At 37.6% G+C, this 15,852-nt stretch overlaps 1 protein-coding gene across 2 annotated transcripts; it reads left to right on the top strand.

The window, feature by feature from the left end:
* The first annotated feature begins 4,689 nt into the window (after nt 1-4,689).
* On the top strand, nt 4,690-15,585 carry mlh1 (mutL homolog 1, colon cancer, nonpolyposis type 2 (E. coli)). Of its 2 annotated transcripts, XM_067421664.1 has the most exons (19): nt 4,690-4,960; nt 5,330-5,420; nt 5,515-5,613; nt 5,690-5,763; nt 5,928-6,000; nt 6,096-6,187; nt 6,281-6,323; nt 7,642-7,730; nt 7,838-7,950; nt 8,048-8,141; nt 8,604-8,757; nt 8,838-9,130; nt 12,252-12,376; nt 13,900-14,008; nt 14,136-14,199; nt 14,329-14,493; nt 14,684-14,776; nt 14,879-14,989; nt 15,142-15,585. In XM_067421664.1, exons 1-19 carry the CDS (start codon nt 4,854-4,856, stop codon nt 15,292-15,294), a joined length of 2,142 nt encoding a protein of 713 aa, XP_067277765.1. In that variant the 5' UTR covers nt 4,690-4,853; the 3' UTR covers nt 15,295-15,585. The 2 variants fall into 2 exon arrangements, 1 of the variants encoding a protein (XP_067277765.1); XR_010898707.1 differs by lacking the exons at nt 14,136-14,199; nt 15,142-15,585 and having other exon boundaries at nt 14,879-14,925.
* Nucleotides 15,586-15,852: the final 267 nt, after the last annotated feature.

Raw genomic sequence — 15,852 nt, 5'->3', positions numbered from 1 at the left:
CTTGCAGCATGTTTTGTACATGCATTTAGAAACGGAGAACTATGTGCCGACACAATGCAGAATGTTTGCTAGCCAAACTCCCTTGATACTGCAGTCTTTTTCGCACATGCATTTTCACTATCTGTTTTAGTTATGAAAATGTCTATAACTATCAACAATCTATAAATGTATACAAAATAAGTCTTTTTTTACTTTTAAAGGGATAGTTCACCTTAAAATCAAAATGAAACTGAAATCATACTTACCCTGGTGTTGTTGTAATGCATTCATCTTTTATGGGCCACAAAAGGAGGATAATTTTTTTTTTTTTAAGTCCTGATTGAGCTGTTCACTCCATCTGGTTGTGAGAAATCAAGATGTACAAAAACATGTGATCCCAAGTATCTGTGTACTTTCTTTACTAGTAGTGATAGTGATAGTAAAATATCAACAGACTGGAACTTTGTTTGTCAGAATGACAGTTGACAGATTTAAATGTGATAACTTCTTGTTTCGATAAACACAACGGTTATATCACCTCTGAGAAGAAGGTACATGGCTTGTATGTTATGTTGTGTTTTTGTCTTTTTGCATCTTGATTTCTCACAACGTGTATGCTTGCAAGTCAGAGTGAACTGCGACGCAGTAAACACAACCCAGATGCATATCAACAGATTCAGCTTTGTTACAAGTGTGACCAAGTTGGGAAAATGTACTTCAAAAATCAGATTTGAGTTAAGATATCTCTATCTTATCATCTCTATCGCCCAGGTACATGTGTGTGCATGTGTTGTACAGGTGAATACAGGCAATGTGGGATGCTCAGGTTTCTGTAAACTTCCTCCTTTCCCCTGTATTTCCCCCTTCAGCTATTCAGAACGGTACTGCGTGAAGGCTAAACCATAAGATCTTTTCAAATAATGCTAGTGACAAATAACCAGAAAGCATTATTAATACTACACAATAACATACTTTACACACACCTCAATATAAGTTTCCTAGAAAAGGGTGAAAGCAGAGAGAAACACAGATTGACAAACGAGAAAGGCTTCACCTTTACAGAACACACCTCATAAAATAATGCGGCACGGCATTCCCCTTCTCAGGTTATATGCTTTCATCAATCTTCATACTGTGTGTAAACAAATCCAGGTCGCTTGACGACCGGTTATAGAAATATGCATGTTTGAACAGTCTAAACAAGTGTTGATTGAATATGAGCTGGTTGCAACTGAGTTACTTTCTACACAATGCACATTGTCATGGAAATGGAAAAATATGAGGTTGTTATTGATTTATGAACTGATTTTCTGCAACCCATTTGGGAATCCAGTTCAGAAATATTTGATAAATTGTTCCAAGTTTAAAAAAAGTATAATTTAGCCCTTAGCTTTAAAATAATGGAGAACAGAGGTGAACAGAAAATCTAGTTTGCAGTTTTTTTTTTTTAGAAACCTGTGGGAGAGACCTGACAGGAAATGTTGTGCAAATAGTTTCTTGTTGAGTTTTGGTCAGACCTGTTCATTCAGCAGGCCTGTAAAATGAGTCAATGTGCTGCTGAATTCAGTCCAGCATACAGCAGACGTGAAACAATGCTGAAGAGAAGGATTTACAGCTCAACCCAGAGGGGAAAGGAGCTGGTTTTGGGTACTTTTCAGGTTACTTTCATTTGCATTCAAAATATGAAAGAACAATAAAAAATTCCTCACATACTTACATGTAAGCAAGCGGAAAAAGAAATGAATCCAACCGCAAGAAGTGTAAGGGTTGGAAACAATGGATGTGACTTCTGTACTATTATCCATTTCTCTAAAACTGATCTCTGTAATTGATAAGAATATATTTAAAGGGATAGTTCACTCAAAATCAATAATCTCCTTACCATTCTTTCCTTTGTGGAACATAAAAGCTATATTTTATGCAATATATTTGGGTCTATTTGACACATAAAGTTATCATTTTCTTTTATGATACTTTGATAATGCTTTTTCATAATTTTGGAACTTGTGAGTCCTAGTACGTGTTTACTTTCATTATATGAAAAATATCAGATAGCCTTTAAAATGTATTTATGTTCCATACACTGTAAAAAAAATGGTTTAACTTAAAAAAGTAAGTAACCTGGTTGCCTTGAGTTTATTGAAATTAAAAATTTGAGTTGATACAATGAAGGAAATTTGTTTAATGAATAGAAACTCAAAATATTATTGTATCTGAACCACATACAAAATTTGATAAATCATGAAAATAGCACTATTTGGCATGTTTCACTGCGTCATCAGAAATAAAACACACAATTACCCAATATGCTTACAAAATTAGACCATTAAATTAAGTTAAACAAAACATACTTTTATCACAGTGTAGTAGTGGCCAAAAGTAATGTCCGCAGGGGAAATTCGTTTTTAATGACCCTGCAAATTCAATTAAACCACCAAAATAGTGTTAGGGTTAGGATATTTTTTGATTTTGAGGGAAGAATAAAATCTACAAAAGAAGAACAAAAACTAAACCTAAAAATTCATTTATCTGAAAAAAGAGGCAAAAGCAAGAGTTAAAGGTTTAAAAACTATGCAAAAAATGCATATTAAAACAAAAAGCTCAGAGGAAAGGCATACATTGATTGACTAGTGCAACATAATCAGTTATTAATATTTCACTAAATCTCTTTTCTTTTTTTTTTGCAATACAAATTTGAATGTTTCATTTTGTTATAACAAATAAAACAACTAACTCAAAGCATAACTACGCAATATGCTTACAAAACAGATTTCAATAACATTGGAATAAAGGGTGACGATGTCAGTTTTCACTATATTCGCAGCAGGCCCCTTCTGGCCCATACATATGGGCTGATAACCACTAATAACGCCCATTCAATCGAGTGATAACATTCGAAGCGGGTGTGTATTCATGACACATAAAATGTCTTAAACAGAGAACAAAAAAAAGATATTAGACAAGATACAGGCTTGCATCTTGGGCAATGACTCACTGACAGTAGAATTGTTATTGCATTGGGTCATCTTGAACCATAAATCAGAGCTTCCTCCATTTAACCAGGAAACATTGCACAATACACAGGCCCTCTTGTCTTCTGCCCCCTGCTGGCGGTTTTGTGATAGGCCTCGTTCAGCAAAATTATTGCTTTGAAGGCCAGTAAATATCACGATGGCTAAAACCCACATTGCTTTCATTATGCTCAATAAATAACAAACTCACTGTTATTCTGTTTCTACAACATTAAAGCATTCAGACCTGAAAAAAAATCAACAAACAAACAAACACACAGAGATGGTTTACTTTGGATTCACAGCTAAATCTGATGACATCTAAAAGAATCAAAAGAGTATCACATCGTGCACATCAGCAGACCTCCTATAAAACGGCATGTGGTGTGGATGGAGGTATCAGCACCTTCTCCACATGGATAAACGGTCTAAAATAGCTGCACAGCGCAGTATTTCACTAGTTGTTTACTCCGTTTCCTCACCAAACCAACAATCTGCAAACCACGTATGCATAATTCATACGTAATTCTGCCATAAATTGAAGCAACAGCCCACAACTACAGAATTTCAACAGTCAATCCAGTCTGTATTTAGCATGTCATCAAAACTACAGTGATGAACTAATATAACCCCCAGATATAAATATATATTTATTGCTATTTGTAGAAAGTAATTTGACAGTGACATCAACTATTCTTTAAATGCTGTTCCAATAGGCTACACACATTCCATATAATGATTTTATTCTGTACAATCTGTATTCTCTACCTGTATTCTCTACCCCCCCCCCCCCACACACACACACACACACACACACACTAACCCGACCCCTAAACCCACCCATCACAGAGAACTTTCTGCAATTTTACATTTTCAAAACAACAATAACAACAAAACAAAACTTCACTTAGATTTAAAAGCTGTTTTCCTCATGAGGACCAATAAATGTCCAGATTTCAGATATTGCCCTCTTTGTGGGGACATTTTGTCCCAATAATTTAGGGTTTACCAGGCCACACTATCACACAGATAGAAACACAAACACACGCACGCATACATTTTCCATAAAGTCCTTAAAATATAATAATTGGGACCTTACATTCACTTGATTTTATATTTGTTTATTAATCAATATCTTATTTTTTTAATCATATTATTATAATATATGCTATATTTTATAAGCAGTGTCAGTAAGTCCACTGACTGAACAACAAAAACTAGCCTATTATTAATGGAGATCCCCATCTACTTCCCTGTGTCATACTCCACTTTTTGTAATATTTATATAATACGACCTTTTCATTTGGTCTTTCGATTGTTTTGAATTCCTTTCAGTTGATTTTTTCTAATTTTCATGTCCCTATACTATTGAAAGGAACCTTCCCGCTGTTGCGTGTGGTGATTAAACTTGCCTGGACTACCGGTCCTCACCATAGACTGTAAAAAAATCCTCACATGAAGAAAGGCGAATTAAAAATATATCTTCTTTATGCATTTTGCAATATATTTGCCTTAGTTATGCACAGTAGTATGTGACCTGGTTAAAACAACTGTTTATTATTGTTATCATTTGAATAGTTGAGCTACATCCAGCTTTTTTTTGTTTTTTTCGGCCATGACGTCAAAGTCCCCAAAGTCTATGTTGACGTCAGCGGATATAGTTCTTCCACCAGCCAATCACAATACTCGGAAGGCGGGCGTTCGTCATTCGCGCGCCTGAAGTTCCGCGGGTCTCGTGTGTGAGACGTAAACAAACATTCACGTGCTTTTGAATGAGATGATATTTTATGTAGTGAATGAGTGACAGTTCGTGTGTACGTGTTTGTGTTTATTCATCATTTAGTGAATGAGCGAGAGTTCATCATGGCGGGTGTCATCCGCAGACTCGATGAGACTGTAGTGAACCGCATCGCAGCAGGAGAGATCATCCAGCGGCCTGCCAATGCTATCAAAGAGATGATGGAGAACTGGTGACACATTTATTTATCACTAATAAAAACTTCTACCTGATGACATTTGATCAATTTATGTCTAATAACTGCTGTCATAAAGGTTTACCTCTAAAAGCAAATAATAATGTAGTGACTACATATAATCACTGCCACAAATGCTTGATGACACTTTATTGATTGACTGGTGTCAACTTGTTATAGATTATTATCTGTCACGAATTCATTGATGACTAATAATTGGTGACACTTTTATATATCACTAATACACACTCATATTGAATGTAAAATCTATTTAGGAACACAAATGGCATCTGTTTGGCAAAATGAACCTAATATGTCAACCTCATGTGACAATATGAGAGACTAATATTTGTGTTGACTTCTCAGTTTGGATGCAAAGGCCACAAATATCCAGATAACAGTGAAAGAAGGTGGACTAAAGGTCATTCTCATTCAGGACAATGGCACTGGCATCAGGGTAAGTCACCTATTTTTACACTGCACACATCCATAGACATTTTTGAAATGCCAGATTTCCTGTTTTAAGCTTGTTGCGTTTTTATGTTTCACAGAAAGATGATATGGAAATAGTTTGTGAGCGTTTTACGACCAGCAAGCTTCAGTCTTTTGAGGACTTGGCATCAATAGCAACATATGGATTCAGAGGCGAGGTATGTATCGTTTCAGCTGATCGCTGTGAGTTTACTGATCGACTCGGCTAAATCAACTCTCTTCTTTTTTTAATAGGCTCTCGCCAGTATAAGTCATGTAGCCCATGTCACAATAACCACAAAAACAGCTGATGCAAAATGTGCCTATAGGTATATATATCTTTTTTTTTACATTTTATATATTATATAATTGTAAAATGATATACTTTTATATATTTTACCAGACACAGAATGTAAATACACTGCAGCTCATTTATTTTATTTAATGATGTATTATTTTCTTTTATAAAGTGGTATTTTGGTTTTGTTTACAGGGCTAATTACTGTGATGGGAAGCTGAAATCTCCACCCAAACCCTGCGCTGGAAACCAGGGGACGGTGATTTCTGTAGGTTTACTTGACATCAAGTACTATTTTTACACTTTTTTGTATTTCCACAAATCCGAAGGAATCGTTTCCTCTATTTTTATTTTTTCCTCCAGGTACAGGATCTGTTCTATAATGTGTCCACACGACGGAAAGCTCTGAAGAGCCCCAGTGAGGAATATTCTAGAATCATTGAGGTTGTGAGCAGGTGTGTTCATGAGATCTAGAAGGTTTTTGTTCTGCTGTGAGATCCTCCTGAATAACTGTCCATGTCAACCTGTATGTATTTCCTGTCATACAGATACGCCATTCACAACTCTGGGAAAAGCTTTGCTGTCAAGAAGGTGAGATACACATTTGTTAGCAGTTTTGTTATCGTTATCTAAATATATACACCGATCAGGCATAACATTATGAAGTAAGTAAATGACAGGTGAAGTAAATAACACCGATTATCTCTTCATCACGGCACCTGTTAGTTGGTGGGATATATTATGCAGCAAGTGAACCTTCTTTCCTCAAAGTTAATGTGTTAGAGTCTTAGAACTGGACCACGGAGCAATGAAAGAAGGTGGCCTGTTCTGATAAATCACATTTTCTTTTACATCACATGGATGGCCGTGTGTGTGTGCGTCCCTTACCTGGGGGACACATGGTTCCAGGATCAGGATGCACTATGGGAAGGCAAGGCTGTCAAGGCAGTGTGATGCTTTATGCAATGTTCTGCTGGGGAACCTTGGGTCCTGCCATCCATGTGGATGTTACTTTGACACGTACCGCCTACTTAAGCATTGTTGCAGACCATGTACACCCTTTCATGGAAATGGTATTTTCTGATGGTTGTGGCCTCTTAAGCAGGATAATGTGCCCTGCCACAAAGCAAAAATGGTTCAGCAATGGTTTGAAGAGCACGAGTTTGAGGTTTTGTCTTGGCCTCCAAATTCCCCAGATCTCAATCCACTCGAGCATCTGTGGGATGTGCTGAACAAACAAGTCCGATCCATGGAGCCCCCACCACGCAACTTACAGGACTTAAAGGATCTGCTGCTAATATCTTGGTGCCACATACCACATGCCTCCATGCCTCGACGGGTCAGGGCTGTTTTGGCAGAAAAAGGGGGACAAACACAACATTAGGAAGGTGGTCATATTTTAATGCCTGATTTGTATATATATATATATATATATATATATATATATATATATCTCCCCAAAAATTCTGTCATCATTTACTCACCCTCAAATTGTTCCAAACATGTATGAATGTCTTTCTTCTGCTGAACACAAAGGAAGATATTTTAAGAAATCTTAGTAACCGAAGCCATTGATTTTCTTAGTAGGAAAAATATTAAAGTCAATGGCTTCCATTAACTGTTTGGTTACTAACATTTCTTAAAATATCTTCCTTTGTGTTCAGCAGAAGAAATGATAAAATGATAAAATGTTCCTTTAATTATAAACTAACTTTAACTTTTTAAACTAAATAGAAACAACTAAATGACACAAACACAACCAGAACTAAAACTTGAACTGAAAGCAGAATATAAAAATTATAAAAATTATTAATATATAATATAATGGTATATTAATGATACTAAAAGAAACACATCTAGAAAGTAAATATTATTCAAAATTGTATAAAAACGTTTCCCCTCTATCTAGGAAGGTGAGAAGGTTGCAGATGTGAAGACCCTTCTGAACGCCTCAGTGCTGGACAACATTCGTGTGGTGTTTGGTGTAGCGGTTAGCAGGTACTTTTGACCATTTTCCTGGATTATGATTTTCATCTCATTGGAACTAACGGATACATTGTTTTGATGGTAAATCATGGCGTAAAGCAGCATTATGTGTGTTTCAGGGAGCTGATTGAAGTTGAGTGTGAGGATCAGAAACTCGCTTTCAAAATGAAGGGCTACATCTCTAATGCCAACTACTCTGTCAAGAAGTGCATCCTTATCCTTTTTATCAACCGTATGTCACATGAGTTTGTTTCCATCTCAGCTTTTAATGCAATATGTGATTTAATTTGAATACAAGACATTGACATTCAGACGTTGTTGTCTTTAAGATCGCTTGGTGGAGTCTAGTGCCCTGAAGAAAGCTATTGAGACCGTCTACACTGCTTATCTTCCCAAAAACACTCATCCTTTCATTTATCTTAGGTAAATCATATCACTTAATGAAAGTATTCAGATTTTTGGGATGTGGAATTTTTTTTTTTTGAGGAAAGAAATTAAAATTTTTCTTTAGCAAATATGGATTAAATTGATACAAAATTACAGTAAAAAAACATTTATAGTTACAAATTTTTTTTATTTTTGACTCATCACATAATTAAAAAAAATGGTTTCCACAAAAATATTAAGCTGCACAACTGTTTTCAACATTGATAATAAATGTTTCTTAATCAGAAAATCAAAATAATTTCTGAAGGATCATGTGACACTGAAGACTGGAGTAATGATGCTTATATATAATTTACTGATTTTTTGATCAAATAAATGCACCCTGCAACAAAACAATCGTTCTGACCCCAAACTTTTGAATAGTGCAAGTCAGAATATTTGAATGTAACCTGAGTTCTGCTTTAAAGTCAATCTGAAATTGCTTTGCTCGTTCTGAAGTTTAGAGATTGCTCCTCAGAACATTGACGTGAACGTTCACCCCACCAAGCACGAGGTGCACTTCCTGCACGAGGACAGCATCATCGAGAGCGTTCAGAAACACATCGAGAGTAAACTGCTTGGCTCTAACTCCTCGCGCACTTACTTCACACAGGTGAACCTTCAATTACAGAAGTAAATATTTGATGTATCGACTAATTTGACTGACACTTGACGGATTTGCATGTTCCTTAGACTCTGCTTCCAGGACTTTCGGCGTCCGCCAGTGTGGCCAAAGCGGCTTGTTCTGCAGCAGATTCCCAGGAGCGCGTATACGCCCATCAGATGGTCCGCACTGACAGCAAAGCTCAGAAGCTGGATGCGTTTCTCCAGCCATCTCCTGCTCAATGCAGGGCAGATAAACCCTCCAGCCCCCCCACTGTCGAGCCGGACGACTCAGAGCTTCTGGATGCTGTTGAGATTGTGGAGTCATGTGCCTCAGAGGATACACAACCAGACTTCCAACCTCCTAATGAAGCACCACCAAGGTAATAAGAAAACGTTAAAGGGGGGGTGAAATGCTGTTTCATGCATACTGAGCTTTTTACACTGTTAAAGACTTGGATTCCCAGCCTAAACATGGACAAAGTAAAAAAGTATTTCTGGAGTATTTCTGTGTCATAAATACTCCTTCCTGTTTCTCACAAGTTTCGGAACGTTTTTTTCGAGTATGGGTCCGCTTGACGTCAACAGGGCGGAATTTCCTTGTACGGGCTCTTCTCCCGGAAAGGTGCGCGCGCGACCAGAGCGAGAGAGCAAATGCATGCCCATAAACACTGCACTCACTGCAGTCACAGGACTTCACCAAATCAACAATGTCACCAAAGAAGTGTGTTTTTGACAGAGCGGTCCCAGCGATAAAGGTTCATGATCGTGCGCGGTGAGTAAAACTGCTTCAAATGTCTGTTGTTGGCTATCGTCGCGTAAGTTAACATCAGTAAACATCGTGTATAATGTTAATTAATTTATCAATGGAGCATGCGATCTATGGTGTGTGTTTAAATACATTTGTTTAGCTGACCACTATAGGTGTCAGTTTGTTTACTGTAAAACCACCCAAACATAAACCTAGCATTCTCACAAAGCGTGCTTCGTCATTCAAATGCGCTACGCAATTGTTTTTCTATGTATAACGTTATACTAGCCTGACGTGCAAAACCGTTTTGTTTGCTACTGCTAAGGTTTAGTCGCATACAATAGTCCATAAACCAAATAATGTCCTCTTAAATCACGAGTAAACACACACAAATGTTGACGGGCCACTAAATACAGTACATACCACAGAGACGGACGTCCTGCTGTTGTTGCTTCCCCTGTTCAATTTATTTCAGCCTCCGGATGTGATTCTGGATCATATATGTATTGAATCTGATTGATAGCCATGGTTTATCAGAATAATGTTTTCTTTTCCACGCTTGAGGATGTCACAGCTTTCAGACGCTCTCATGCAACAGTTGTGCGCGCTCGTAATTATTTAGCTCCGCCCACACGATACGCCTCCAGACGTTTTTTTCCGGAAAGACTCAGTACAGCCTCTCTTTCTTTTATAAATATAATAAAACTAAAGACTTTTCGGAGATATAAAGGATGCAATACTACTCTATAGGTACTCAAGATTGACATGAGATTGACTGAAACTGAGTGTTTCACTCCCCCCTTAAAGCGTACCTAACACACAGTTTCTGCCAATCTCATGTTAATCCTATAATAACAAGTAAGTAGTACCTATAGAGTAGTATTGCATCCTTCATACAGTATCTCAGAAGAGTCTTTAGCTTTATCATATTTATATAGTCAGATACGCTGTATATTCTTTCCCGAAAAACAGCAGCGCTTGTGCATTTGTGCAGAGCTAGAGACACAAGCACACACACACACACACACACACACACACACACACACACACACACATGTTGGTCTATGTGGTTTACAGGGACTCTCCATAGGCGTAATGGTTTTTATACTGTACAAACCGTATTTTCTATCCCCTTACACTGCCCCTACCCCTAAACCTACCCATCACAGGAAACATTCTGCATTTTTACTTTCTCAAAAAAACATCATTTAGTATGTTTTTAAGGCCATTTGAATTATGAGGACATTTGATATGTCCCCATAAACCACATTTATAGTGTAATACCAGTGTAATACCCATGTAGTTATACAAATTTGTGTCCTCATAAACCACATAAACAGGCTCACACACACACACACACACACACACACACACACACACACACACACACACACACACACAAAAAAAACATAATCTCTAGATAACTTTCTATTCACTATACGTTCGTGTTGTTGACATTATATGCACTTAAACGTGCATTATGTAGTATTTTTGCAGTAAAATATCCAAAAACCACTAGGCCGGTGTTACATATTTTGTTCAGTTGAGTACCTACAATATCCCAAATGTTTCCAACTATTTGTAAATTGTGAGAAAATTGCTATTTTAACCAAGGAGCCGGGACGTCTAAGAATAGCGTCTGAGGGAGTCGCCTGTCAATAGCGTCATATCTGCGTTACCCTCGGTTTCCTGTTTTATTTGGCAGAAACGCTTTACTCTTAGCAGTGTGAACAAGTGTAACATCATAACATCATAACAACACACTTAAATGTATCTGATATGATAAACAGAGCTGTGTTACCTCATACTCATGACCGGAAAAGCGGAAGTAGCGCCAGCGACTGTGTCCTGTCATAATAAAAGTCCCGCTGCTAGCGAGGCGTGTGTTTGTGTAACAATCGCTCCAGAGGCCGTGCTCAGCTTCACAACACTCGGTCCTGCTCTGCTTCACACTACAGTAACGTTAATAACCGCATCCATCAACATGAATTCTGCCCGAGTCCTATTTTCTACCGACTGTGAGGTGAAGACCACATGTCCCAAGATACTGCGACTTGCAATCATCGAACTACGTCTTTGTTTTAAATAGGCGCCCTCTAGCAGACGGAAAAGTTGCATAGTGCACCTTTAAGCGCAGATTGCCAACAAAACACTTGATGCAGTTCCACTCACCGCCTGTGGTTTCAACTCATGCCCAAGATTAAACAAACACACTTGCAGAACTCTGTTGCTGCTCTCGAAAAACAATCCACTGTTTCATTAACGCTGGGTTATTGGAGAAGCTGAACAAGGTTGTCTTTCACTCACAACCAAAAACGCACTTCTTTAGTGACATTGTGAGTGCAATAACTTGGGACGGGTTTAATGCAGAGGACAAATTCTGAGTAAGGGGTACCATACTTGGTCTTCACATGTCACTTTCTAGTTGACTTGAACAGCTATCCGACACACCCACGTTAAGATTTGGGTGTGTGAGGATTTTATTGTAATTTATTGTAAATTAGTTTTAAAAAAATAGACTTTTCTAGATTTACGATGTCAGTAACTGTGGAAATGGCATCATCACAGTCTGTGAAAAGGGTCTGTGGACACTTTTATTGTCTGTTTTGAGAAGAATATATTTATTTTGACATTAAATATTTCATGTTAAATAACAGCCCAAGTCACAAACCTCTCTACTCGGATTACTTTGCTATCCACTTTGTGCTCTCTGTAGTCAGAGGATCCACCTGTTGTCTGTTTCCGTCTTTCAGGAAAAGGCCTCATGTTGAGGAAGTGAAGGAGGATTTGACAGCCGCCTCTCTTCCCAGGAGACGCGTCATCAAACTGACCAGCATAAAGGAGCTTCGGGAGGATATCGAGAAGCAAACTCACAAAGGTCAAACAATATCCACTTCAGAAATAGAACCGATCCCATTTTAGTCTCAGTTAATTAAAATCTCCTTTGACTATTTTAACAGTGGACAAGTCATTCAAATGACTGTCCTGCCCCAACTTCCAGTGGGAGAACAAAAGTTTGGAATAATGCTTTTGAAAGTCTCCTCTGCTCATCAAGGCTGCATTTATTTGATTCAAAAAATACAGTAAAAAGAAAAACATTAATATTGTGAAATATTATAAAAGAAGTTAAAATTATAAGTTAACAAAAGCTGTCAATTATAATATATGAATCAATGAATCCTTTATATAAGGGGTCCTCAAATACCGAGGTCCCACCTACCTAAGCCAAGGTCCGGTTCCAGACCCTGGATTGGTTCCAGTCTGACCATGAGACTGTAGCTCATTTGACTGTTTCTGCAGTTTAAATGAAGCAGTGCGTCAGTGCGTTGACCCCTGAAGGTGTGCTGTGGTATCTGGCACATGTTAGCAGCAGATCCTTTAAGTACTGTAAGTTGTGAGGTGGAGCCTCCATGGATCAGATTTGTTTGTTCAGCACATCCCACAGATGCTCGATTGGATTGAGATCTGGGGAGTTTGGAGGCCAAGTCAACATCTTAAACTCTTTGTTGAGCTCCTTTAACCATTCCTGAACCATTTTTGCCATGTACCAGATGGAAATGTATAACTATTCCAAAAAATAGTAGATGAATAGTAGGTGGTCTTTTGAGGCCGTCTGAATGCATTCGACCACTTGAGCGTCTACACTACAAAAGCAATCCGGTCTAATGTGTTTTCGACTACATCTGCAAGTGGTTGAAAGTAGACAAGCTCTATAGCTTTACTCTACTTGGGCATTAGGACCAACACAGACCACAGCATGAGCACCCCCTGCTGGCCTCACTAACACCTCTTCCAGCAGCTACCTAGGGTGCTTCTCATTTCTTATTTAGTGCATCCTCATTTCCTTTCCTCGCATCTTAGCTCCACTGCTTGGGAAGGATTCACCTGTGTATCCTCGCTCATGATTCGGCAGGTCTCCCATCCAGGTACTGACCAGGCTCAGCCCTGCTTAGCTTCAGTGGGAGTCAGTCTTGGACTACAGGGTGATATGACTGTGGGTTAATATTCAATCATTGAATATATAATAATTTTCAGCATCATAACTCGTCTTCATCATTGCATGATCCTTCAGAAATCATTTGAATATGCTGATTTACTGCTACAAGTATCATTTCTGATTAGTATCAATGTTGAAACGGTTTATTATCAATATTAAATTGATAAATTAAGTTGTGCTGCTTCATTTTTGTTTTGTTTTGTGCAAACTAAGATATTTTGTCAGGATTCTTTCATAAATAGAGACAGCATTTATTTGAAATGTCTTTACTGTCACTTTTGATTAATTAAATGCATCCTTGCAGAATAAAGGTGTTCATTTCTCAAAAATATAAACAATTTGTATATTTAAATAATTGATAAGTGCAGTTCATCATCACTCAGGATGTGTTTTGTCCTCCACAGGTTTACAGGAGCTGCTCCAGAATCACTCGTTTGTGGGTTCAGTCAGTCCTCAGTGGACTCTAGTGCAGCACCAGACGAAACTCTACATGCTCAATACAACCAAACTCAGGTTAAACTAGATCAATTACTGACATCACTTCATTCATTACTGTACTGTATATATATATGTTACATCATTTCCTAGTGATTTTTATCATATATTTCTTAAAACATACATTCTCTCTTGTTTTCTACAGTCAGGAGCTATTTTATCAAATTTTGATCTACGATTTTGGTAACTTTGGGGTCCTTCGATTGTCGGTGTGTTATTGCATTCATTTTATTTTAGTTATACGCACTATTTTAAGTAATAACAATTCTAATAATTTTAAATAAAAATGGTCTGTGTGAAGCGTTTGACAGATTAAAACTAAGGTTGTGTTTCTTCAGAATCCAGCTCCGCTGTATGATTTGGCCATGTTGGCTCTGGATTCAGAGGAGAGCGGCTGGTCGGAAGAGGACGGACCAAAAGAAGGACTGGCCCAGTATATTGTGGATTTCCTCAAGCAGAAAACCGAAATGCTGGAAGAGTACTTTTCCCTGGAAATAGATGGAGTGAGTGACACATTCTACACCTATCATCAAATATATATATATGGTGCTTTCCTATATACAACCCCCTAAACCATGGGAAAATCACTGTAATGCTGACACTGGTGGCTTATTGCTTTCACAAAATGATGGCAACAGCAATATAATAAGACAAAGATATTAACCTAAATAAACTGAGTGTGTTTCTTTACAGGAAGGGAACCTGACTGGTCTGCCAATGCTGCTTGATAATTACACTCCTGCTATGGAGGGACTTCCGATGTTCATTCTGCGTTTGGCCACTGAGGTCGGCATTTCATGGAATTGTAGCTTATTGGGTTTTGTGCATAAAATAGCCATTATAATAAATACAATTCAGATGCAACTAAATGACTGATGGATGATGCAGGTGAACTGGGATCGAGAGAAGGAGTGTTTCCATCACTTCAGCATAGAATGCAGTCACTTCTATTCAATAAGAAAACGCTACACACTGGAGCCGGATGCTGAAGACACACAGGTGGTGCTCATGCTACACACACAAATAAAATGGTGGTTTATAAAACTAAGAAAAATACAATAACATGCCATTCTGAACTTGCATTCAGTTTTTTTTTATGTTATGTCTATGATTTTTGATTAATATAAGACTTGATGTTAATTCTTTTGTAGGATGCAGAGATGAGCTGGCAGTGGAAAGTGGAGCATGTGCTTTTCAAAGCTCTCCGTTCTCTCTTCAGTCCTCCGAAACACTTCAGTGAAGATGGCAGCGTTCTCCAGATCGCCAGCCTGCCTGAACTCTACAAAGTGTTTGAAAGATGCTGAAGTTTAGCGCTTTGTTCTTCTGTGTAGTTTCAATGATCAGAAATTGCCTTGCTTTATGTTGGCCAGCTGAAAATCCTAAAATGACTGAAACAACCATACATATTCTGTCACATTATTTCAGATGACCAGCTAACATTAAACCAAGTTTATAGATATTTGTACTGTAGATGAATAAAAAAAGACTGTATTTTGAAATATTTAACAATGGTTTTTATTATTGTGAACTGACTGAACTGTCATGTTTCCATAATGCACTTCTCTTTTAAATCACATTAAACATTTTTGCATTTGGCAGATGCTTTTAACAGATATCAACATTAAATCATGTTTAAAGAGATATTTTATACATTTGTTTTTACCAAATTGATTGGCAATAATTAAAAGGCAGAGTAGGCGATTTGTTCCAGAACTTTTTTGTTTGTCGTTATGCTGGTTGAAAGTCTCTTCACATCCTGATGGCAATCACTAAGTCAAGTTTTCTAAATGTGTGTGTATGTGTGTGTGTGTATATGTATATATATATATATATATATATATATATATATATATATATATATA

This window comes from Pseudorasbora parva, chromosome 17, assembly GCF_024679245.1.
Source record: "Pseudorasbora parva isolate DD20220531a chromosome 17, ASM2467924v1, whole genome shotgun sequence".
In the NCBI taxonomy this organism is placed as follows: Eukaryota; Metazoa; Chordata; class Actinopteri; order Cypriniformes; family Gobionidae; genus Pseudorasbora; species Pseudorasbora parva.
The sequence above is the reverse complement of the archived record's forward strand: the minus strand, read 5'-3'. Positions and strand labels throughout refer to the sequence as shown.